The sequence below is a fragment of the Onychostruthus taczanowskii genome, unplaced genomic scaffold (assembly GCF_017590055.1).
Source record: "Onychostruthus taczanowskii isolate IOZ18803 unplaced genomic scaffold, ASM1759005v1 scaffold1, whole genome shotgun sequence".
Lineage (NCBI taxonomy): Eukaryota > Metazoa > Chordata > Aves > Passeriformes > Passeridae > Onychostruthus > Onychostruthus taczanowskii.
The window spans coordinates 6,586,430-6,610,835 of record NW_024496525.1 but is presented as its reverse complement, the minus strand read 5'-3'; the positions used below and the strand labels follow the sequence as shown (position 1 = coordinate 6,610,835).

General features: G+C 38.9%; 1 protein-coding gene across 7 annotated transcripts in view; it reads left to right on the top strand.

Annotated features, from left to right (window-relative positions):
• The first annotated feature begins 6 nt into the window (after positions 1-6).
• The window catches only part of PCNX1 (pecanex 1), an 86,140-nt gene continuing 61,740 nt past the window's right edge, over positions 7-24,406 (top strand). For 6 of the 7 annotated variants that reach the window (XM_041402713.1, XM_041402704.1, XM_041402676.1 and 3 more), the window contains exons 1-6: positions 7-351; positions 8,101-8,309; positions 14,265-14,370; positions 16,978-17,023; positions 17,882-17,971; positions 19,617-21,317. In XM_041402713.1, the coding sequence (XP_041258647.1) occupies positions 199-351; positions 8,101-8,309; positions 14,265-14,370; positions 16,978-17,023; positions 17,882-17,971; positions 19,617-21,317 (2,305 nt within the window). In that variant the 5' untranslated portion in view covers positions 7-198. Of the gene's footprint in view, positions 352-8,100; positions 8,310-9,994; positions 10,052-14,264; positions 14,371-16,977; positions 17,024-17,881; positions 17,972-19,616; positions 21,318-24,406 lie in introns of those variants that run through there. The other variant, XM_041402724.1, reaches the window with a different exon arrangement.

The window sequence follows — 24,406 nt, the reverse complement described above, 5'->3', positions numbered from 1 at the left end:
TCCCCTGCCGCAAGGGCCGCCGGTCCGTCGGCGGCGCGGGGGCGGGCGGGCGGCCCGGGCCCGGACATAAGATGGCGGCGGCGTTGCTGGGGCGGCGACGGCGGCGGTTGCGGCTGTCGCGGAGCGCGGGCGGTGCGCGGCTCTGCCCGGGCTCGCAGGGCGGATAGAGCGGGGCCGGCGCGGCGGAGCGGGGCCGCCATGGGCTCCCAGGTGCTGCAGATCCTGCGCCAGGGCGTGTGGGCGGCGCTGAGCGGCGGCTGGTACCAGGACCCGCACCAGGGCGCGGGGGTCAACGCGCTGCACCTCTACCTGTGGCTCTTCCTGCTCGGCTTCCCCTTCACCCTGTACATGGTGAGCGCAGCCCCGGCCTGCGCCGGGGGTCGGCCGGCCCTTGCGGGGCCCGGAGAATGTATACCCTGCCCGCGGCGCGGCCCCGGGAGCGGCCCCGGGCCCCTGCGGCCGGGCCCCTCCGCTGGGAGCGCGCCCCGGCCCCGCCATCGCGGCTGCGGCGTTTCGGGAGCATCGACCCGTTCCTGGGAATCTGTGGGTGGGCGCTGTCGGGGCGCGGCGGGGCTATAGGCGCTGGCACTTTGCCTTCGTTTTTCTGTTTACTTTCCTTCAAAATTGGAAATACCTCTGGCAGCTTCCGCTGCTGATCTCCTGGTAGGTCAGTAAAAGGCAGTTTCTACAGGAACTGTCAGATTAAGCCAGTGTTTCTGGCTGGCAGCAGTATCAGTTTCTGACTTTTGATTTTGGTGGAGGGATGTGGTTCCATAACCTAAAAGTTTTATTTGCCTGTAGTGTGGTTTGTTGGCTGGCGGTGTATCTGGATTGTGTGTTATCGACAAGAAGTTAGTCTGGCTTTTTTGTTTGTGTACAGATTTCAGTGTACTTGGTTTGCGAGAATTCCTGTCCTATATATCTTTGTACCTGACACTTCAGTCAAAGCTGTTAAAATACTAACCTTTAAACCTAGAAACTTTCTTGACATTTGGACTTGAGAGCACATAGAAGAGAGGTGTGATCAGATACAAGAAAAGGGGGCGGTTTCCTCTTGGCCAGTAGCTTTTTTCCCTGTGTAAGCTGTGTTTAACTTATGAAATGCTAATAGTTTACTTTGGGTTTTTCAGTAGAAGAGTGTGATCATAATAGTGTGTTTTGACCAGTTTTGTGCATATGAGGTAGAACATCGTTTGCAAGATTGCCAGATGCTGTGACAACCTAAAGTAGACACTGCCTTCTGAAAATGTAGTTAGTGAATGAAATGTTGGAGATAAAATCATATGCAAGTGCAGTTGCAGAAATTGAGAGCTCTGAGGTCAGGCAGTTGCTTTATTTAAAAAACAATTTGTAAGGTTGCAGTATGAGATGCTTCATACTAAGAAATAGCTAGTGTGGAAAGGGAGGTTACAACTTTATGGTTTTTAATTCATATTACAGTGTCTTGAAAAAGGCAGCTCTAATGCTTTTTGTTTGAAAACTTCTGGGCTGCTGGCAGGGAAACTAAAGTTTGAGACAAGTTGCGTTTAAAACTGAAGTTACTTGAGAACAGCTAGATAAAACTTTTGGCTAATGAGATACTTTGTATGAGAACTCTGAATCTCTAGCTATTGAAAGTTCTGCACAATATGGGAAGAGGAGACAACTTTTGGTTTCAAATATGGTTTTACAATTTTTTTAATAAACGTACTGCTTTTCTGTTTTGACAGAACAGTCTGTTTAATTAGTACTGCCTTGCTGAGAAGGCTGACCACACCTCTAGGAACAGCTATATCCTGCATGCACCGGAGGCTTTTGAAAGGGGACTGATCTGTGTTGCACATAGGTCTTTTGACAAATGGTAAATTTGGGCCAGCATTTGAGTCTCCTGCTGCTCTTAAAGCAGTAGGTAAGCTTCAGTTACCCATACAATGGGGTAAGCTTCAGTGTTGCTTAAACAGTTTTTCCTTTGTAAGGGGAAAAGACAGACAGCAGCAAGCTGCTTTGGGTTTTGTTGAGGTCAGAGAAATTCTCTTGCTTCATAGCTCTGGACAAGTTAAAGATGCAACAAGTGCCAACTTCCCTGAGAATAAGTAGGGAGATTAGTCACAAGTTAAAGGAGATTGAATCATATTTGGCCGTTTTCCCTCTTTCCAGCCTCTACGGTTTAAGTGTTGTCTAGACATAAACTAAACAGGCAGAACTGTGTTGGTCATCTTAGCTCTTTAGCATCTCGTAAGCTCTTTTTCAGAGTAAAAAGCAGTAAGTGTTGCATTGCTGTAGGACATACGTAAATAAGCAGAACTTGCTTAAAAAGTCTTAGGTAATTGTAATCTGAATTCTGAGCATGGCTCACTGGTGTGTAGGAGGGAGTTTCTAAGCTAGCTTCAAGTGACTTGTTACTGGCAGACAACCTTGTGTGTTTAAAAAATCAAGGTATATAGAAAAACTGCTGACAGGTTTTATATTACTTATAAAACTTCCCCATGTAAAGAATTACAGGATCATAGCATTGCTTTTATGCATTGGATCAGCAATAACTGTAGTTATTTTCAACTTGTTTTGTAGCAGCAAAGACAAAAGAACTTTGCTTGTAGCTGGCTCTCAAGGCTGAATGCATTTAGCAGTAGGCTAATCACTTTTTTCCCCCAAATGTTACTTAACCTCCAACAGGAATAAAATGCACCAGGATATGGGAATTTAGGTGCACTTACTGCGTTAAGACTTGGTTTAGTGCATCCAACATTGCTGTTCTTTTTTTTCTGTGCATTTGTTTTGTTGCTCTGGTATTTTCAGAATGGAATCTGGTAATGATTGTGGTCAGCAAGTAATGCCATAAATCTCTGTGTTCCTTTGTATGTGTATGCCCGTGCTGTTAGGGTTGATGGATTTAATGTGTGGTACAGACCTACTTAAAAAAACTAACATTAGAATTCAATAACCAGCCTTTCTTCCTTAGTCCCTCATCTGCCTTCTGAGCTTAAGCACGTGCAAGTGAGTGTTGTACCCCGTACAATGTATACCTAAACGTATCTATTTTGGCAATCTGGATACTTTTTCTTGTGTGTACAGTTAAACTGTGCTTGTTGGAAGTGTGGCAAAATAAACGTGTAAATAATGAAGGAATTGGGGTCTAGAGTAAGATGTACCCGCTTTAGAGAAGCAGCTTGAATCTGTGTTCTTGCATTTGTACACATACAAAAATTTTGTATGTGTTCTTGGCAGTACACATACAAAAATTCTGCTTTCTAGACTAGCTAAGTCTATCCTGTTCGTGTACTTGTATTCAGTAACAGACTCAACTGTGCTTGTTGCTGTGCCTTTCTGTCGTAAGAGCTGATCCCTGCTTTTACTCTAATGCAAAGTTGAAATCGGGAGAAGAAAGTGTGCTTTCTTTATGGGGAAGCTGTCCAATCACTTCGTAAAATCTAGTGGCAGAGTTGAAAAAAATACCCTGAATGCAGAGGCCAGTGTGATGCATCAGTGTTGCAGGGGGAGGGGAAAGAGAGGAGGCTGCCAAAGCACTTCCCCTAGTCGGAATGCTGTTTCAGCCCCACCACGTGTGCATGAGGGGGTGAAGTCTTGGCTCTGGCGCTTGTGGAATTTTGCCAGTGACTGAAGAGGAGCCAGGACTGTACCTTGCTTAGGGTGATGGGCTCACATGTACCTACAGAACTTGTCTGTCAAAGTCGAGCTCGTTTAGTCAACAGTTCACTTAATTTCCTGACTTGTGTACATAGTTATAGAAGTAGGTCATATAAATGTAGCTTCACATGGTAGTTTTTTCCACTGAAGTTTTTGAAATATGTCCTGTTTCTTAAATTAAGATGTTAAATAATTGAAATTCAATTTGTGATAGCAATCCCTGCTATGCCATATTGTTCTAAGACACTTGCAGACTCTTGGCTACTCAAGTTTTGGTTGTATGCTTTGAGGTTTTGGTGAAAAACTAGATAACTTGTAACTTAACTTTCTTCCAGATAATGGCAGTTCTTAAGGGCTCTGTCCATAAAAAAGAATTAAGAACAAAACTATGTCTGTTGTTTTCTGAGCCTTCCTCTTTTCCAGTAAAACGGTTTCTATAAAATTCTGGGTTCAAAATACTTCTACTTTCAAGCCTTTTAACTAGATTACTTACTCCTTAATGTTTAGGTGATGACTCCTTTATGTAGGAATCTGAAATCTAGTTTGATTTTGAAGACTTAGCTGTTAAAAACACTCATAGTAATGCATTTCTTTTTTGAAAATAAAGTGAAATTTTTGTTACATCTGTGGGGCCTAGCTAAAGCTAGGTAATCAGATTACGTAGGTTCCATGTCGTGTTAGTTTCTTCATAAGGATGTAGTACAGCCTATGATCATTGAATTCTTCTCTGGTTCCTGGCACATATGTGCTGGAAACATTCATTTGAGATAGTGACCGTCTGTAGTTTGAGTGGCAATATTTTAGTGCTGGAACTGATGGTGGGAGGTTTCTTTTCGATTTTGACCATTGGAATCTAGGAGTGCTTAAACTTTTTTCTACCTACTCTTTTAGAAAAGGTGTGTTGTGATACAAGTGAGCTAATCTAAGAGCCAGGAGGTTTCAGAAGAGATGGTCCTCCTTAACTGTGCTTTCCTCCTTAACCATCTTACCTTTGTCCATATGTATATCTGGCATTTGTTGACTTGAAATATTTAAATTTGGAAAGTAACTTGGGGGAAAGGTGGTGCAAAATCAGTGTCCTTCCCTCTTCCGCCCCCCCCCCCCCCCCCCCCCCCCCCCCCCCATATTTGAGAGAACTACTTAGCTCACCTTTAAGACTCAGAGAAATCATTTTGGGTAGGAGTTTTGTTCAGTCATTAGATAACTGAAGTTTTCAACAGAACATAATTAAAAGCAAACAGTTTTTATATGGCTCTGTGTAGCTCTTTATACTGTCATCACAACAGCTTCTGGTGTGATGACTGCTGTGGAGTATGCGTTCTTTTGGTGCTAATGCAAGTGAGTAGAAATGTGCAGTAAAAATGGGTGTTCTCTGAAATACTATTGCAGCTGTAGCCTTGTGGCCTACTGGTGTCTAGTAACAACTCTAGCCTGAGAGTTTTAGTGTACTGGGCTCAATTAAAATGCTTTAGTATTTGAAATTATTTTGATTTTAAGATGTAATCTAGTGGGAAATTTGTATGACTTAGATTTGTGTTCCAGTCTTGAAGGTGGTATCACATGGGATGCTGGTGAGAAACATTTCTCTCCTCAATTGTGGTAAAATGCTGAGCACAGTTGGAAATGGTAATCTCACTTTAACTTGCTTTGTTTTGTGGGGAGAAGACCCCAAATTTATGTTGAGTGCTTCTAAGTTTGGCTAAGAAAAATGGAAGTTGCAAGTGGTTTAGCTTAGGCTGCAGTAAATTTCCTCTTGAGGTTGTGCTGCAGACAAATTGCTGGTACCATGGGTGGCAGTGCTGCACCACAGCATGATACTTGATGTCAAGTGTGTTCATATGGCAGACTAAGCTAGCTAAAATGCCTTCTATTCCAAGAACATATACCCTATTCTGAGATGAGGATGTACTACAAAAATGAAGAAGGAAAGGTAGTTAGTTACCTTAGCTTTTTAATAATTTTTCTGCAATCCTGTGAAAACAGGATGTGAGGAAAAAGTTTGAATTTTCTGTTAGGTTTGCTGCAAGTTACATGAGGTGTTTTGCCTTTTTTTTTTTTTTGGTGCTTGTTCTTAACGCTTTCCTTTGAAAAACTGGGTGTGTAGATTTTGCAAGATAAACTGGATATACTGTGACCTCACTGCTGACGGAGTAGGGGGGAGAAATTGGTGAGCTCTCTAGACAGAAAAGTACAGGCATGTCTTTTATGGAGTAAGTGTAGCTTTTGTAATCTAGCGTTAGTCTGACTCTTCTGGTAATGGCTTCTGAACACTGGGTGTTCTAAAGGAGAGGAAAGCTGAAGCTGTGTGTGATGGGGTAGCAGACTGCCTAGCAGGTACAGGAAGTTCATGCATTTTCCCAAAGTTGATCTGCTGGCCCTTGCCTGCAGGGAACCGACTCTGAAGTTTTTGGAAGTAGAGGCACCTCATTTCTTGAGGAAACCATTCTAGCATGGCGTCAGGGGTTGTAGGAATGCAATATCGTTGTGGATCCTGTTTGCTTATTGATGCTGGTTTTAAGTAGCTTGGTTTCCTCTTTCTCCTCCTTAGCTGATGCTTGGTGAATGAATCTCTGTTTATCATGATGATGTCCAGCTCAGCATACAAAATTAAACTTAGCAAACTGCAGCTTAGTTTGCCTGGCCTGCTTCAAATGTTAAATTCAGTGTTGACTTAACTTGTTTTGGAGGAAAGGTAGGTGTTGATGATGGTTGTCTGATGATGGAGGTTACAAAGAGTCATGGTGATCAAAGTTCCATGGGCATCTTGAAGAGTCAGAAGAGGAAAATGAGTAGAGAAAAGGAAAAGGAGGCCTCTCTATTCAGCGCATATGACCAGGTTGAGTCCTTTAAAATTGTTTGGCTGACTACTGTGGTTTGAGTTATGCTACTTAAAATCCTTCTAAGATTCAGGGGAATAGTTTTAGGTAGGAGATTGTTACATTGCATAATGTTATGCTATGTTGTCAGCCAGTCAATTTTAAATGGCTCAAAATGTTTCTATACACTGGTTAGAGAGGCATCGCTGTGTTCTACTCTGAGGATTGTTTTGACTCTGCAAGATGTTCCTGGGGCTTTTTTATCAATGATGACTCTTCTCTTCCCATGGTCTCTCTAGGGAGATACGAAAATAAGCTGGAATTGTCTTTCAGCCATGAGGTCTAAAAAGGCAGCTCATTTGTTCTACTCATTTACTACATTCATGTTCAAGCTGGATATCATATGTTTAATTTTGTTTGTCACATGTCTTTGTGTATTTTTGTATTTTGGAGGTGTATCTCAACTACACCATGAGCAGGGTAAAGGATAGTGGTGCAGTGAAATAATTGACAACCTAAACTTTTGTTGCTTTTGTAAAGGAAATCGTCATTTTTTTGATCAATACTGAGACTTAATATCTCATTTTGTTTAAATCACTGCCTAGGGAAATGGCAAAATTTAAAAACACAAAGCATGTTTTAGAAGAATGAATGCATTGAAGTGAAATCTGAAGTTTAGCCAGTTCTTCAAACACTTCTCCTAAATACCTGTCAGGCTGGACTTTGTCAATTACCTGTTGCTGAAGTGATTGATTTGTAAAAGCCTTATTTACCTCTGCAAGAGCTGCATGCGTTCCACTCTTAACTTTGAGTGGAATTTCAAATGTTGCATTCAGGACTGAGGGGTTTTTTTTAATGTGGCTTCTGGCTGCCTTTCATACAGATGAAAAATTTTCTTCAGAACGTGAAAAATTTTCTTCAGAACGTGTGCTGGCTACCTTTCCATGGGAGTACAATGATCTAGCACAAATCTTTGCTGCCTGTGGTCTTGCAGGTCGTGTTCTGCTGTGCAGTGTGTGAGTCACACATGCGAGCAACCTCTTTATGTATGCAAGTAGGAAACAGTTTGGCTTTTGTGACTGATCGGTGTCTTGTCATGCAGCAGTAGCTGTTGGAAGGTGACAAGTGAAGTCAAAACACCAGTGTTTGGTATCTAAGCAGGTTTTCTCCCATCCAGCCGAGCTGTCAAACTTGCATCAAGTTTTTCTGAAATGGACTTGGTGCTGTGTACTAGCCCTGAAATAAGATCTCACCCTATGGTTGGTTGCCTTTTCATGTGCTTAAAATCTTCCCTTCTTTTTCTGCTCATAGCAATTAAAAATATTTGTCTCACACATGCTAGCTCTAAGTTTCCTAGTCTACGTCTTCCATTGCAAAAGCATTGGAAGAAGTGAGAGAGTTGAACTTGGTTCTCAAGCTTCTGTCAAACAAGTTTATTTAGTGCAATGCTGTGGTGATTTAGTATCTTTGGTAGTGCAATGGTTTCTTTCTTCTATGTTGCTAGACTTCTAATATTTTTCACATGAAGATTGGCTGTAGGTGGTGTAACTTTCAGGATTATCATATTTTCTCCATTAGACAAACAGTTAAAATGTAGGGAGTGTTCTTATGGATATCTGACCTTGTGTTCATTAACTTTTTCTTACTCTTTTTTTGCAAGGCTCTTCCTTCTTCCATGATGATAGTAGCTGTCTACTGCCCAGTGATAGCAGCTCTCTTTATCGTTTTGAAGATGGTGAATTACCGTTTGCACAGGGCCCTGGATGAGGGAGAAATTGTGGAGAGGAATGCCAGTGAGCATATGGACAGAGGTGCAAAAACAGAACAAAGCAGTGTTTCAGCCAAGAGGAAAGACAGCAATGGGCCCAGGTAAGTTGTCTGCTGAATTTTGCATACTCCTTCAAATGACTAACAGTCCTGTCTTCATCAGCTGTGTAACTGGAATGGTGATTGAGATTAAACATTAGGGAATATAGATACAGACCTCTGTAGTTCTGAAAGATGGTTTTAAGTCTGGTCTTGAAAAGTAGACTTATTTGTGTGTTAGGTTTGAAATTATGCATTCACAATAATTTCCTAGTACTCCTCCAAAGGAGTTCAAGAGCAGTGTTGAACATGCTGGAAACAATAGCATGGGAAATGTGAGCTGATTAGGTCACTAAATGTTTAATGAACATAATTAGTACAAGTAATCTAATTTCAGTCGTAGATGTGGTATTAAAAATCTAGTTGTCAAAGATCACATGCTACATGCTGATTCTTTTCTCACCAGGAGAAGTGTCTGATTGGGTTTCAATTTTAGTGTTGCAAAACCAGGAGTTGGATACAATGCTTGACTCTAGTCATAGTCTTTTCAAGGAGAATGCTATGCTGTGAATTTGGAAATTCTGCAATTGCTCTGCTCAGTAATGACGATGATGATTCTGAAGTACTGTCAAGAGGAGGTGATTCCTTTCCAGAGATCTCCTTTGTAGCCAGAGATTTTCCTCGTCTGATCAGACTGTTTGGAGAAAGAGTAAAAGATGACTCATCAGCAAGGCCAGCTTAACCAGTTTGATCAGACTCTGGATGTTACGAGCTCTAATATCAAAGCTTCTGCCTGCCTTAGATAATTTGAGACCATCTTGAAAGTTAAACTGCATGAAATAAATCAACCTTGAATTGTTAGCTTTTAGAGATGACCTTTATCTTGTCTCTGAGTTTCCGGTACTAGTAGCCATGAGTAGTTTTCAAAGTGAGATGATTTGTATGCTGTCCTGACTCTTAAAAAGATTGTGTGTCTTACTAAGGAAACGTGGTTGAAAGAAGCCTCTTGAGTGTGTTTATTGTGATGCTTTTAAAGAAAGGAAGTGTTAAACTGCTGCTCTTTAAAATGATAAGCCTAAAAGGACATTCCCGTGTATATATGGGGTAGCTTCTCGTGGTCCTAGGTTCTTGTGTGTCTTCTCTCAGCTCAGGTATTGTTGGCAAAAACCATGTCTTAGATTCCTCTAAAGCTGATATACAGTAACTTCTTGTATCAATCTTTTATAAACCTGACCCGTTTTCCATTATGTGTTTGGCAACTGAAGCTGGTGATTTTAATTGTGACTCTGTTTAGATCACCCTGTACCTTACCAACACTGTACTGAGGTCTTTTGGCAGACTGCTTCCCTAATTGTATCTTAATGCTTATTCTGCTGAATAAAATTCATGGAAGTAAACTAGTGGTCTGTTCTTTCTCATACAACCTTGGTAATGCATGTTTTAGATGTGACCTTTAGGTGTTTTGTCTGAGTTGTTTTTGGTAGGGCTTTTGTTTTTGTTTGGTGTTTTTGCCATCTAGCTTTTGCTTCCAAAACAGGGGCCTAAAGTTGGTAAGGGAATTTCTACTAGTGTTGTGAATTACTTCTGGATGTTTCAGTTCTGTTTTGTCTAGGGAGCAGTTGACATGGGACGAGATACTACATTATAAGCATTGTGAGCTCAGAAGTAGAGGTTAGTTTAATGCTGTGTGTCCTGCTTGCCAACTAAAGTTTCATTAACTTGTATATGATCCTTGTTCCCACTTTCAGGTCTCTTAACTAGAACTGGGAACAAGGTCAATGCAGAAATTACGGAGTTACTTTTTGGTAAGTGGGATGTACAGTATACACTAATCTTTGCCTGGAAGCTTACAAGAACTCTGGGGTAGCATTCAAACCAGTAGATGGGATGTAGAATGAGTGTTTAATATTGAGCTGTAACCGTCTTAGTAAGTTAAATTGGAGCACTAATAAAAACCCAAACTGGTCTGGGAAGAGAACATGTGCGTAGGGTTTTGTGATTTTTAAACTCTGCTCCCCTAATACAAGGTGGATATAGGGGACACCTAAGCAGAGATACCATCTAAAATATTTGCATAATACGAATATTAGTTTTGATAGCTTAGGCTACAGCATGTATGTGAATAAATATGCATGTAGTATAGTTTGCAAAGCCATCCTTGAGTTTTTAAAACCCTGCCACATATGCAGTCACAGAGAGCACTTTAGATACAAATCTTAGTATATTTATTTGCAGGATTAAGCAGTGGTTGTGTTCAGGATTCTGTTTAGCTTCTAAGAACTGCTGTTCTTTTTTTCTGAAGATGTTTATCATCCAAGTGGTGCTTTCAGGTGTCTAACAAATTATATGCTGTCATTTGTGGGCTTGCTTGAACTGCTCATTTATCTTTAGTTAATTGTGGTTTGTGGATGGGGGTTTCTCTTCATGAAATTTTGGCATGTTTAAGCAAAGAACAACTTACCATTTCTTTAGAAATGCCTTGTTTATTTTTTTGCTGTCCGCTTTCTAAAGCTGAAATTCTCTAGTTAATGTTTTAGGAAGAAAGTCTTAATTTAGGGAAAGGAATGTGAGTTGCTGTTTTCATATGTCAGGTGTTAGTATAGTAATGTTTGTGTGAGCTTTCATGAAAGCAATTAGAGGGGATACAGACTCCTGGTCTCCTAGAAATACAGAAGAAGCAGTGCAAGCTTGATCTTTGTTGGGTATCAGTGGACCCACATAAATAATTTAAAACACTTAAGTCAATCCTTCTTTTGGATATATGAATATAGCTTCTTGTCAGTGGCTGTTATGGTTCAAAGTATTATAAAGTGTTCATCTGGTGGTGCTTCTGTTCCTGATCTCCATCAGCATGGGGGAACTGTAATAATGATGCTACATAAATTTCACGTGTACTTCTACTAAGTAAAGCTAGTAGCTGGAGAATATTGTATCTTTGAAATATTTAGAGTCTACTTAAATATGAGCAAATAAAATTTAAAAAGGTGATCTCTAAGACTGTTGCCTTGCCTTTGCTATTTATTCTCCCTGCAGTTTTCTGTGGCTGGCAGACCTGTTCTTGAATTTGGAGTTAGTTTTTATTTTTGACTATCGTTAGTGACTCAAGCTTGGAAGAAAATTTCTCTTAATACTTGAATCTGTTGTGATCTAGCGTTTGCAGTACATGCAGTGGTTCTTGTGTATTTTGACAGCAGCCTCCTGACTAGTTATCCTACTCTTTTATTGGACATTAAATAATAAAACTCTTCCTCTGCTGTGTCCAGAAATCAAAGTAACTTACTTCCCATTACCCCTTGAAGTTCTGGTCTGAATGTCAGATTTCTGTAGTTCGTCAGCCTAAGTCAGATTTTAAATATGAATTCATGTAGACTTATGGCTTCTTCAGGCTTTTGGTTAGTCTCTGACATGCTGATGAGACATACCTGCAGATAGTAATTTTCATTCAGAGTTATTAATAATTAGAAATAGTAGTTTAATTTACTTTGTCATCTTTGAGTGCTCTTTTCACAGCAGTTTCTATTGCTGGATGTACTTTTTCACTACACAAATCTTTATACTTTGTCATCTTTGAGTGCTCTTTTCACAGCAGTTTCTATTGCTGGATGTAATTTTTCACTACACAAATCTTTGTGTAGTAACTTCACTGAGGTTATTTTGTTTGCAAACTGTAAAGTGTAACACTTGCCTAAGGAATGAAGACAGCAAACTGTAAGAAACAGATTGTAGAATTTCATATTAGGAAGGCCTGGCCACAGCACTAGTGTCAAGTAGCTCCTAAAGAACTCTGGATGTTGCGAAAGGCCAGGTACTTAGGCATATAGTGGTCAGTCCTAGAAATCTGTTCCCTGCTTCTTCCTGCAGGCTTTATTTGTTGATGTTTGTTACTAGCTTTTGTTCATTCATTTGTGTGTGCTATCACAGAACATAGGAGCTGTGAGTAGAGTGGCGGTGATGGATTTTGTTGTTGCTTATGCTGATGTCTGATGGTTCAGTTTTAGACAAAATTGCTGCCTTCTTTGGCTAACTACCTGGTTCTGTGCATGAAAGCTTATTTGCAATGACTTCTTTTTCTACTTCATAGGATGTACTTTAATCACATGCAGTGTTTCTCAATGAATTATTCAAACAGGAAAGGAATTTCATCTTTTTGTGAAAGGCATTCTTTATTACATCTTCAGTTGTTGTTGTAATGTACGCTGAACTTAAACATTATGATAATTTTTCAGTTTAGTCTTTAAATTCGTGTTATGTCCTTATGTATTCTTAAAATGCTTACAGAAGGAATGCTTGGCTGAAGCTGGTGCTGTATCTTTTAAAATGATTTTCCTTACCTGCCTCAGCGTAATTGATAATACTAGGTCAGAGAGGGCTCTGTAAACAGCCATCTCCAAGGGTATTCCTGTCTCATTGTTGAGCTGTAACAAAATGGTGGCTTCTCACTTCTTTTTTTTTAATTTACTGGAGTTGGACCATAGTTGTTCTGCTAAGTAATAGCTGCTTGTCTTTTAAGTTAACTTATTTTTATTGAAGGAATATATTCCTAACTTCAAACTATCCTTTTTTTGTGTCACCTCTGATGTAGGAAGAATGTAGTGTTTCTTATATTATCTAGAGTGATTCCTGAGGTTGTGCCTTTACTTCTCTCTCAAGATGACAACAGCTTAACATATGCTGCAGGGTGAATCATGTGTCAGGTCCTTTAGTGTACAGACAGTTTGTTTGCAATGAGATTGATGTCCATGTATTTCAGAAATTATTGGAATCACAGAGTATGCTGAGATGCAAGAGACCCACCAGGATCATCACTTCAATTCCTGGCCCTGTGCAGGGCACCCTATAATGTGTTGTTCTTATTGTGTAAGATTTTCCTATAAGACTAGCTGTCTATTAAGTAAGCCTTGCAGTGCTTCTGTCCATTTCCGTTCCTTTCCTCAGAGGGCCTTTGTCTTTAGTGTATTTGGTCTGACTGAATGAATGTTGTGCATGTGTACTTGAAGCAAATGCTGGAATTTGATTTTTGAGAAGCTGTTGCTCATGTTTGAGAAGAAGCAGAGAGGATCAGTGTCAAATTACCCTGCAGATACTTCTGTTTAGGAGTCTCCTGGATCAAGGTGCTTGAAGAGAATTTCAATGGGATAGGAAAAAGGGTGCCTCATCTGCTTCCTCTTTGCAATTAACAATCAGTGCTGGGTTGGATCCTTGTGTCTAGTCCTTAACTGACTTCAGACCCTATTGTCCTAATGGATGAATCCAACTTGCTTTTGTTTCATAAAATATTTGCCTTTGACAAGCTGAATTATGTGGAATTGCAGTTTGATGGTGTTGCTCTAGGAAATACTTTCAAACCAATAGTTATTAATCCTGAAAGGGTGAAATCAGTAGGATGCAATAATATCTATGTTGTACCTCAAAATATTTCTTGGTAGGGACTGTAAAGTATCTGAAGAGAAGTTATTTTTGAGTAGAAAGATGTGGTTTGCATCCCTGGGAGAGATACTATGGCCCTGTATATCTCTGCAAGTTTAAAAGCTTTCACATGTGGCTTTCTTCATTAGCCATCCTTGCTTTTGCTCCTAGATTCAGTCTAAGGAAAAGGACCAGGAGTCCTTTCCATGCTCTGAGTTCTATGTAGTATTTTTTTCTATATTTTTTTCTATGAATTTCTGGGTGTTATAGTTGAACAGCTGATCCAAAAGAAACATGTGTGCATATAAAGACAGAGAGAATTTAATGTCAGCATTTTGGAATGCCTTATAGGGCCTAAGTCTTCACAGTTTGTGTTGGCTGTTGGCGGCAGACTTTGTGGCAGCAGTTTCTACGACAGTGTATAGAGTGCTCTGCCTCAGACTGAGCTTCCTGTGTCAAACAGCCAGTATTCATCCAAGATACTGGGATATATTTGAGCCCCTGATTTTTGAGAAGGGAATATTTGTTTTGAATATGCGCTCAACATAGACAAAATTTTGTTTGACTGGTGGGGATAATGTGTTGATTTTTTATTTTTATTGTTTCTCTCAGTGACCCTGGAGGAGGGATTGAGATGTCAGAGTTCATACGAGAAGCAACTCCCCCTGTTGGCTGTAGTTCACGCAATTCTTATGCTGGGATAGACCCAAACAACCAGGTAAGAATTAAAGCTGCTACAGTTGTTGCTTTAGTATTGCTGGCTTTGCAGTCCACAGATATCCTCTTCCTATTATTTTGCGGGGGTTTTGGGTAATTTATATTAGATAAAGCAATTTTCTTTTCTGTATGTAACTGCTTTATTAGGAAGGCATTACATTCTCCCAGCAGTGTAGCTCTCAACTCATCTTGTGCTTAAATCAGGAATGGCTGGATTTTGAAAGGAAACCTACTGTCCCATCAGAGAGTATTCCCTTTTCCTCAGTTAGCTTTCTTCTGATTTAAGAAGTCAGAATGGCTCAGAGTATGGTGAGCTATAGTACTAAGAACCCATTGTGGTGGAATTCCCTTGTCCCTTTGGGTAGCTCAAGCTATATCTTCATGCTTGTGTTCTAACTTTGTCTTCCTTACTTTTGTTTGTTCTGCCATTTAAAGCTTAATAGGTAAATTTAAATGCTGAATTTGGGGAGGCTTCTGTTGTCTTAGAATATTTCCACTGCTGATTCTCTTGCAGTTATGAATGGGATTCTGCAGGTTATTGTTCCTGATAGGTCAGATTTTGGGGTCAAAAAGTTAGTTTGCTAAAGTATAAAGAAAGATAAACTGCTAGAAATGGGAAGACTAAAACTGTTTGGTTTTTAGATGCCCTCTGCAAAATCTTCATTTCCTTGATTACTCAGCAGGGTTGGGAAGAAAGCAATTAATAGGGAGTCCTGCCAGATGGAAGTGCTGAAGAACGTGACTTTATTACATTTTAATGTAACTTCATTATGCTCTAGTTGCCTTGAATTTCACTGGGGAAGTTGCTCTGTTTCTGTATTATGTCTACTAGGTTTATGTGTTCAAATTCCAAAGTGTCGGGTTCCTTCTGTTTAGCCTGTGGCATGTAGCTGGTTGTGGCTAGTTTTTATCAACCCTTCATGAGGACAAGTAGATGAACTGGCCAGGCTGTACAGTTATGTTGATAAGGAACAGTGCAGCATCATGGTAAAGACACAGAACCGGTCTTCAAATGACATGAAGTCCGTGGCATGGTATTGCAATATCATGTTCTTCTAATTAGCTCTCTGAGTAAGCAGTAGATAACGAAGTGCAGTGGTATGCTAATGTTGGTGTTTTATCTGAATCGTGCTCACTTATGCAGCATAGATACTCTTAAGAGATTTTCCTTCAAGAGAGAAGGTGTTTGCTGGTGCAAAGGAATAGGAAGCGATGGTCCATGTAGGAAGATAGAAACATGATGCCCAGACTAGTTCTTTGACTGGTCTTTGGAAAAAATACGTTCCAAACATAACAGTTTTAATATTAAAGCATGTGGAGAAGTTCAACCTACTGTGCGAGGAAGTATAGGGTTTAGAATGTATTTGTCCTAAGAAAATTAGTGTTCGCTGCTCCTCTGTGATTGAATGTGCAGCATCAAAAGGGAACATAAACAGTAAGCATCTGAGTTCTGTTCAGTTTTTCAGTGTGGAATAACTTTCCTGTGATGATGCATTTGTATTCAATGACAGCCTTCATCAAAGCATATTATTGAATGGAAAGCTGTTGAAACATGACAAAATGAGTAACTAAAAGTGTGTGTGACAACGTTGTGAAGAAAATGTATTAAACAAGCTCTTAGCTGCTTTTTTCAGATTATACATAAAGCCATTGTTCTTCCGTGCTACGGCTGAATAGGATCTGCACACATCTTCAGGTTACCTGAAATTGCTGTGCTTACAGAAAATAACTAGTAGAATTATGCTCTTTTCCCCAGAGTAATTTTAACTAGGAATTTTTGGAAAATAGCATACCAGTAAGTGAACATCTATCAATCAAATGGCCATCGTATTTATGTATTATAGGTTCAGATTTTGCCTTTGGGTGTTCTTCCTCTATCTTGGTTCTGAGTGATTTAATTACCTGACACCTGCATTGTTGTATGCTATTTATAGTTGAGAGATTGTATTGAAAATGTTATTGAAGGTAAGACCAAATTCTCTTTAGCATTTCTGCAAAGTAATCTCCAATGGATTATAGGATATATTTAGAGAGATAGATTGCAAACCTAAATGGTGAAATTTTTTGTATGAGCAGGTACCATGCCTGCTGGTTTGCCACTGAATGTGAAATTAACTGCAACAATATGTATCTTTTCACATGGGAGCAGTTTTTGGATTTAGCTTGCTGTTTACTGTGTTGAACAGATAAGTTTTATACTAAGATTGTTTTCTTTAAGCATTTTAGACAACCAGAATCACAGCATGAAATGTTAAGTTTTAGAACAGCAGTTATTAGTGTAGCACTGTACTTGTACTTTGTTGCCACATTAAGTAAGGAGAACTCCTAGATTAGAAGCTTTTTAAAATCAGTGTAATAAAGTCTCCATGAATGCTGGCTTTTGAATGGAATAGTGCTGTGATGTAGTTGGATGCTTAATTACATGACTTTTCGTCTCTTTGCAGTGGAAACTTAGTCAGAATTTTACAGCACTGTGCTGCTGGATGCTTTTGTGCCTTTAAAAACCTCTCCTAGGTAAATAGGCAAATGCAAGTGTTGGAGTAATAGAAAATAACAGTTGTTTATTTCCTGAAAGTGTACAGCTTTTTACATAATTTCCTGTTTCTAGGTTGGATCTGGGTTATCTCGTCTGGGAACAGCAGCAACCATCAAAGGTGAGATTTTTAGCTACTTAAACTACCTTGCAGAAGCACTTCAAATCACTGTTGTTTACTGTATTGTTTCCAAATACTGTCTACCTTAGTCATCTTGACTTCTTTTTTTTCTTTTTTTGAGTGAAATACAGCATTTGCTAGTTGGAGGAAGTCTGCTTTGGACATGCAAATGATATGACCAAAACATGAGGAGAGAATATTCTGGGGCCTGTATTCTACTTCCCATGTAATGACAGGTTTTCCATTTGCCTATAAAATGCAGAGCCAAAGGGTTGGTTGGGGTAGACTTCTCTCTACTATTCTGAGTTCAGTGCAACCAATGACCCTTCTAGTATTGTATATCGATGACTTGATTACTTCTTGTTGTTTTGACATTTAGCTGAAGTAATTTCCAGCCCTTGTGAACTCCTCTAAGAAGAAAAGATAATAATTTTGTATATTATGAGTATTTTCTTGTAAATTTAACCAGCCAATAATAAGGCCAAAAAAAAAAAAATTGAATGCAAATTTTTGTCCCCTTGATTTTGTTTTTCTCATTACTTTTCTGACCATCACAAGTGTTTTCTTAGTCTGCCCCTCCTTTTTTTACAGACAACCATGCAAAAAGAAATATTCCAATAGATACACCTTTAAGGGGAAAAAATAATCTTGATTGCCATTGAGTTCTGTGGAAGATAATAGAAATAGAGTAGATAATACTAGTATCTAAAAGAAATCTTGTGTTATTGTAATTATGTAACTATTGTTACTTACCTATAAATGAAGAAATACAAGCAACAGTCTTTCATGACAATTAAGACTGTAGGTGTATGTGTTAATACTCTGAGCATTAGTACTCCTTTTTCTTAAAATTTGCAGGTGATACTGACACTGCCAAGACTTCTGATGATATCAGCTTGAGTCTTGGCCAGAGTTCTAGCCTATGTAAAGAAGGGAGTGAAGAACAAGGTAAAATTTCTTCTTCTCCATATTTAAACATGGTATTTTGTTACCAAAGACTCTTTGCTTAATATGCTAATTAAATTCATGCAGTTTATTAATACCCTTTCTTAGATTCTATCCTGAAGTTCCCTGTTTCCTTTCTTAATTACTCAAGCTTCTGAGAACTGTAATTTGAATGCTTATAACTTTATTCTTTGACTCTGTATTCGTTGTTCTGACATCTTCCAGCAGGTAATAAATATTTATTGTCACCTTACTGCTGAAAGATAGCTAACTTAGATTTCTTTAGACAGTATCTCTCAAACTACAGGTGGCCTGTGGTTAATTGACTTCATTGTAGATTAATTTCCGTTCCTTACGAGTACAGAAATGTGGTGGGCTTCTCTATAAAGTAAATAGCCCCATACAGAGCTCTATGTTCTTAGAGCTGTAGGCTGCTTCCAAGATGCAAGTTGTCAGAGCTTGGTGAATTTTTGTAAATTTTTTTTCTACTATCTAAGGAAACTGTTAGCTTGTGTTCTGCAACAAAACTCAACAATTTTTTGTTTAGCTTCATTGTCACGAAAAGACCTGCTCAGACTAAAACAAAGCATAAAACCAAACAGAAATCTTTGCTGATTTTGTTGATGATTAGGAGGAAATTAACTCTGAGAATACCACCTTCATTTTTGCCAGTTTAATCCATCTAATGGTTCTAATCACCCATTAGTGATGAGTCAACCATTACTGTGTGATTCAGTGCAAAAAGTGTGTTTGAAATTGAGCACCACAAGTAGCCATGTAATAGGCAGCAGGGTTCTGTGACTTTCAGCTGAGTAATGTAACTGTGAAGTCTCTTAAATTGCATGCACTCAGATATACTCTGCAGGAATTTAATAACTATAGAAACTTAACTTGGCCTCCAGATCTGCTGTTTTTAGTGACAGTAGCAAAAGGGAAAGTAGCCTTTGTTTTAGTGCTGCCTGCAGATGGGCACTTTTACGGGAGACTGCTTGTGATAGGTGACAGGAATGATTGTTTTAACCAAGAACTAACAAGGAATCTTCATGATGTGCTTTAACAGCAAAAGCACCTCTTTTTTTTTTTTTTTTTTTTTTTTTTTTAGAGGTAGTAGAACTCAGTGACTTTGTAGGTAGTTTCATTATAGTACAAAAAGACTTGTGACAGTGATTGCATCCTTGCTAACTGAACTTACTTGGTATCTGGTAGGAAAGGTGATTTTTACTGGGTTTTTAGTGACTTCAGATTTAATGGGGTTTACTGTGTTTTCATGAATAACTTAAAAGTTTGTTTAATGCATGTAGGAACCAAAAAGAAAGGTAGGGTACTCTTCTATAATTAAGAAACATTGGGATATGTAAAAATATTAAGTGTGAGACACATAAGCAATAGAGGAGGTTGGGGACTTGTCATCATTGCTGTGTCTTATCAGTTGCTAGGGATAAGCTGGTATTGATGGTTTCTTTTTTTATTAAAAAAAGGCCTGTCAGATTTGCCCAAATGTTATAAAATATTTTTAAATGGTAATGTGACGAATTCGTAGTACTTGCAATTGGATTTTTCAGTTCATTTACTTTGTTTGATATAAACAAATAGTTTTAAAGCAAGTTATACGACTTACATGAATATTTTAAAATATGTACTCAAACAGATTTGGCAACTGATCGGAAGCTTTTTCGTCTGGTGTCGAACGACTCGTTTGTCTCCATCCAACCTTCATTGTCCTCTGGACAGGATTTGCCAAGGGACAGCGGTGACAAAGTGTGCCTCTCGAACAACCAGCTTGTGGACCAGTCTAAAAACAGTGCATGCGACACAGAAGTAGCTTCGCTGGTAACTCTGCATTCTCACTCTTATAGGAAGGATCATAGACCTCGAGGTGTACCAAGGACTTCTAGCTCTGCTGTTGCTTTTCCAGATGCTTCACTAAATGACTTCCCCCTCTATCAGCAAAAACGAGGACTAGATCCTGTCAGTGAGTTAGAAGCTTCCAAACCCCCTTCTGGATCCCGAGAGTCTTTGGGTGAGAACTCTTGCATTTCAGGAGTTTTTCAATTAGATGACATTCTGAAAAGTAGCAGCCCTCAACCATTGACTAAGAGTGGGAAGAGCAAATCCTTGAAAGCAGACAAAAGTATGGACAGTCTGAGAAGCCTGAGTACTAGAAGCAGTGGTTCAACGGAAAGCTACTGCAGCGGGACTGATCGTGACACCAACAGTACCATCAGTAGCTATAAAAGTGAACATACTAGCTCAACGCATATAGAAAGTGTATTGTCAGAGCACGAGGAGGAGTCCCCTAGAGAAGAGAAAAAGGATGGTAAGAAAAAAGACTGTGGTGTCGACTCAGAGGATGACAGTGGTTCTACTACTGACAAAAGGACTAGTAGCGAAAGGACTGCTGTGGAAGTGAGTCCTCTGGGTGGTGTTCAAGAGGTAAAGGGTTCTAATGCATCTGATGAGATGCACAGCCAGAAAGGTCTTGGTGCCTCTGCTTCAGAAGAGGCCAATAAGAACCCACATGCCAATGAATTGACTACACAAGCTGACAGGCCGCATGGGAAGGCTGCTGAACAAAGAGATGAGCAGAGTGAGAAACTAGCTGTGTTAGTAGATTCAAGAGCTGCTAAAGAAACTGGTGGAAAACAAAAAGAAGGAGATGTCCGACCAAAATCTTCTAGTTTAATACATCGGACGGCCTCTACCCACAAATCCAGCCGGAGAAGGACAGGAAAAAAGCGGGCTAGTAGTTTTGATTCAAGTCGGCACAGGGAATATGTTTCCTTCCGAGGTGTATCTGGTACTAAGCCTCACAGTGCTGTGTTTTGTCACGATGAGGACTCCAGTGATCAAAGTGACTTGAGCAGGACATCAAGCATGCAGTCAGCTCACCAGTTCAGCAGTGATAGCTCTTCCAGCACCACCTCCCATTCATGCCAGTCTCCTGAGGGAAAATACAGTGCTTTAAAGACCAAATACGTTTCTAAAGACCGTGGGGGCACAGACTCTGAAAATGCTCACAAAACCCACGTAAGCTCTGAAGGAATTAGCAAAAAAAGATCTACACGACGGACTTCTAGCACAAACAGTGCCAAGAATCGTGCCAGAGTGTTAAGCCTGGACAGTGGTACTGTAGCTTGTTTAAATGACCCAAATAGTCTAATGGCACCAGGTAACATAAAACAGTTAACCACTTCAAAATCTGATTTGGAAGCCAAAGAAGGAGAGGTGCTAGATGAGCTATCTCTGTTGGGAAGGGCTTCACACTTAGAGTCAGTCACTCGTTCTAGGAATAGCTTACCAAGCCAGGCTACATTTCCTGAAGGGGAAGAGCAAGAATCAGCAAGTGGAGGTAAGTAAATGACCTACCAGAAGTACCTTGCCATATTTTGTTAATGAGTCTGGTATCTATGACTTAAATTAAAGCTATTCTTAAGCATCTTCCCTGTTTCTCCACTCTTGCCCAGTAAAACTGAAAAGCATTTCCTTCGTAATATCTTGAAAGAGCTACTGAAATGGGTGTTGAATCCAAACAGGTTTTAAAAAATTTATAAGTAGAGGTGTTAGGGGTTTGTTACCAACAGTCCTCATTAATTAGAGCTGTATCTTAAAACTATTATTTGTGATCAAATCAAACCTGCTCCATTATACTGAGTAATAAAAATGACTGCGGCCTCTGGCATGGCTTGAGGTGGTATCAAGAAATAAAACCTATCCCAGACTCTTAACATGCTGCCTTTAATTGTGAATTCTTACAATAGTCTAGTTACTAAGTTGAATTCTCCTAGGGATTTAATTTTTGCTTAGCATTGCCACTGCTGGCTAGACAGTCTTGTTTACTTTGGGTTTTTGGGGTTTTTTTGTCTTCATTATGTGAACACAATAACCTTCCAGTGCTGGAGAGGAATGTAGTTTCCTCTTATTTTCCCTAACTATTGTTTTGCTTGGTGTAATGTGAACAATAAGCTACCTGGAATAGCTGTTATTAATACAGATTAGTAGTGGCCTTTAAAACAAAATTTGGAGCTCTTCATATTTTTTTGTTTATTGCTTATTATAATGTTTGTTTCTTTTCTTGGTTAACTATATTGCCTGCCTTAACTGGAAGGCTTTTTGTGTCAAGGTAGATAAGTGTCTTTAAAATAGATTTTCAGAACAGTATGAGGTTGCTAATTAACTCAATCTGACTTCTGGAATTTTTGAAGGCCAATACCTACCAGATAATCTGGATCTTTACATCTAGGTGGACAAACCCTTCATAAAATTGTATTTTAGATCAAGACAGGTGTTTTTAAAAATTACAGCAAATTTGACTGTTCCTATTATGTAAGCTGCCTAAACAAAATACAGTGATTCATCTTAAAAAGAGGTTTCCAGCCCACAGTGAGATAAGATGTATGACCAATAGTGGGGTTTTCTTTTTGTTTTGTTTGGAGATTTTCATGGAGTTGGTTTTGTAGTCTATCCCCCAGTATTAACAAAACAGCTATAAAGATCAATACAATTAATTTCAGGGGAGGGAAAAAAGCGTGCCACACTGAAGTTCATCTCTGTATTGATTATTGATGAATTTTAACTGGTTTACAATTAGTTCAGACCTATTTATATGCCTTCACTTTTCCAATGTATGCAGATTTGTTGTTTTTTATTTTACTTTCTCTGTTATTCCTAGTAACAGATTATTGCAGTCACTTTAATAAAAGAGTCAAGGTTACTCTTATAGTACTAACCCTAGAAGTTAAACACTTAACACACATTCTTCCTAAGGCCTTGTTAAAGTGACAGCTCTTCATGTCTACTGAGGGTAATTTGACTAATAAAAGGTCTCCTTTATGTATTTACCATTTTGATTCTATGCTTTCCTTAGCACAAAACTTCATTTCATTTTGTTTTGTGTTATTACTGCTTAAAGGTAATAAGATTCTCCCTTTATGTGCAAAGGAGGATTAACATAGCTTAATTTTAGAACATGTCAGACTTTGTATGTGCTTACTACTTGTCAGTAGTCTGAAAGAATTAAAGGAAGACAAATGCTGAATATTGTGAAATATTTTGATTGCTCTTTTGAAAAAGTCTGTCTTCCCCACCATTTCACTCAACACATTTCAAAGCAATCTTAAAGGTACAAATCTGTATCAGCTTAAGCAGGAAAGGCTGTCATTCTTGCTGGCCTGATCCATTTCCAGTTTAAAATTTTACATGAGGGTCATTTGAATTAGTTAGTTTTTTTACTAAGTGGCAAATACCCAAGCAGTACTTCCCTATGGATGCAGGCTGTCTTTAAGAAGCAATCTGGAATCGAGCTCTCCACATCTGGTGACATGATATGGTTAATAATACTAGCTGTATATTGTTTCTTCCTACCAAGAGAAAAGGAAGTATTTGCTTTATGATTGTAAGAAATGAATGTCATTCTGCCTTTCTCTTTTGTTTTTGGAAGAACAAAATTATTACTTAATTGTTCTTTAGCACTGCTTAAACATTTATTCAGTCTTGTCTAGCACCAATGCAGTAATTAGATTGCATTTATCTGTTCATGACCAATCTGACTAATTCTTTCATAGTGTCCTTCTTTACTGGTTTTTCTCTTGTGTGGGTTTGTTGGGTAGTTTTCCCCACAATTTATAGCTTATATTACAAGTTTTGTAATATCTGTATCTTTAATTGTAGATTTCTTCTTCAGGCTTACCCATGACTAATAGTAATGAGAGAAAATGTTTCAACTCTTTATAATCTAAGTACTTTATAGCCAGTATTTCTTACTACTGAGATGTATTCACCTTCTGGGAGGTTTTTTAAAGACATACATATGTAATATAAATACATGTCATGTGTGTATATATATATAGCATTTTTTTCAGAAAATTAAAATTATTTTTACTTGTTGAAAGTGAATGACGGAATCAGCTTGGTTTGGATTTTCATAAGATCAGGGGATATTGGTTGGATGTGAATTTTAGAAGTAGTTGGTCCAGTCTCCTGCTGAAAGGATTATTTTGTGATTTTATATAAATGTTTTAAAATGTTTGTGATTGCTTGCTTATGATAACTTTCTGAAACAAATAATTAACAGATGCACACAGGATAACTAAAAGACTCATATTAATACCACCTCCTCTTTTCCAGTCAGTCGTTTCAAATATTATTTAAATCAGTAATTATAACTTCATTTTATCCTTCAGTCTTTTGAGACTAGAACTACATTCTTGTTTGTGTAACTGCTAAAATGTGTATCTTAATGGATGTGGTCTTCACTAACCTTCTGCTAAGCAGGATGTTGTACGAACTTCTACAAATTTCACTTCTGCAGATGCAACTTAGTAGTTTCATTTCTGTATTATTATGCCAGGAAGTGGTGAATGACTCACTTGCTGTGAGATAGTATGTGCATTTTAATAGAAATTGCAATTCGTTAAAATGCAGAGAAACAGCATCTGAAAA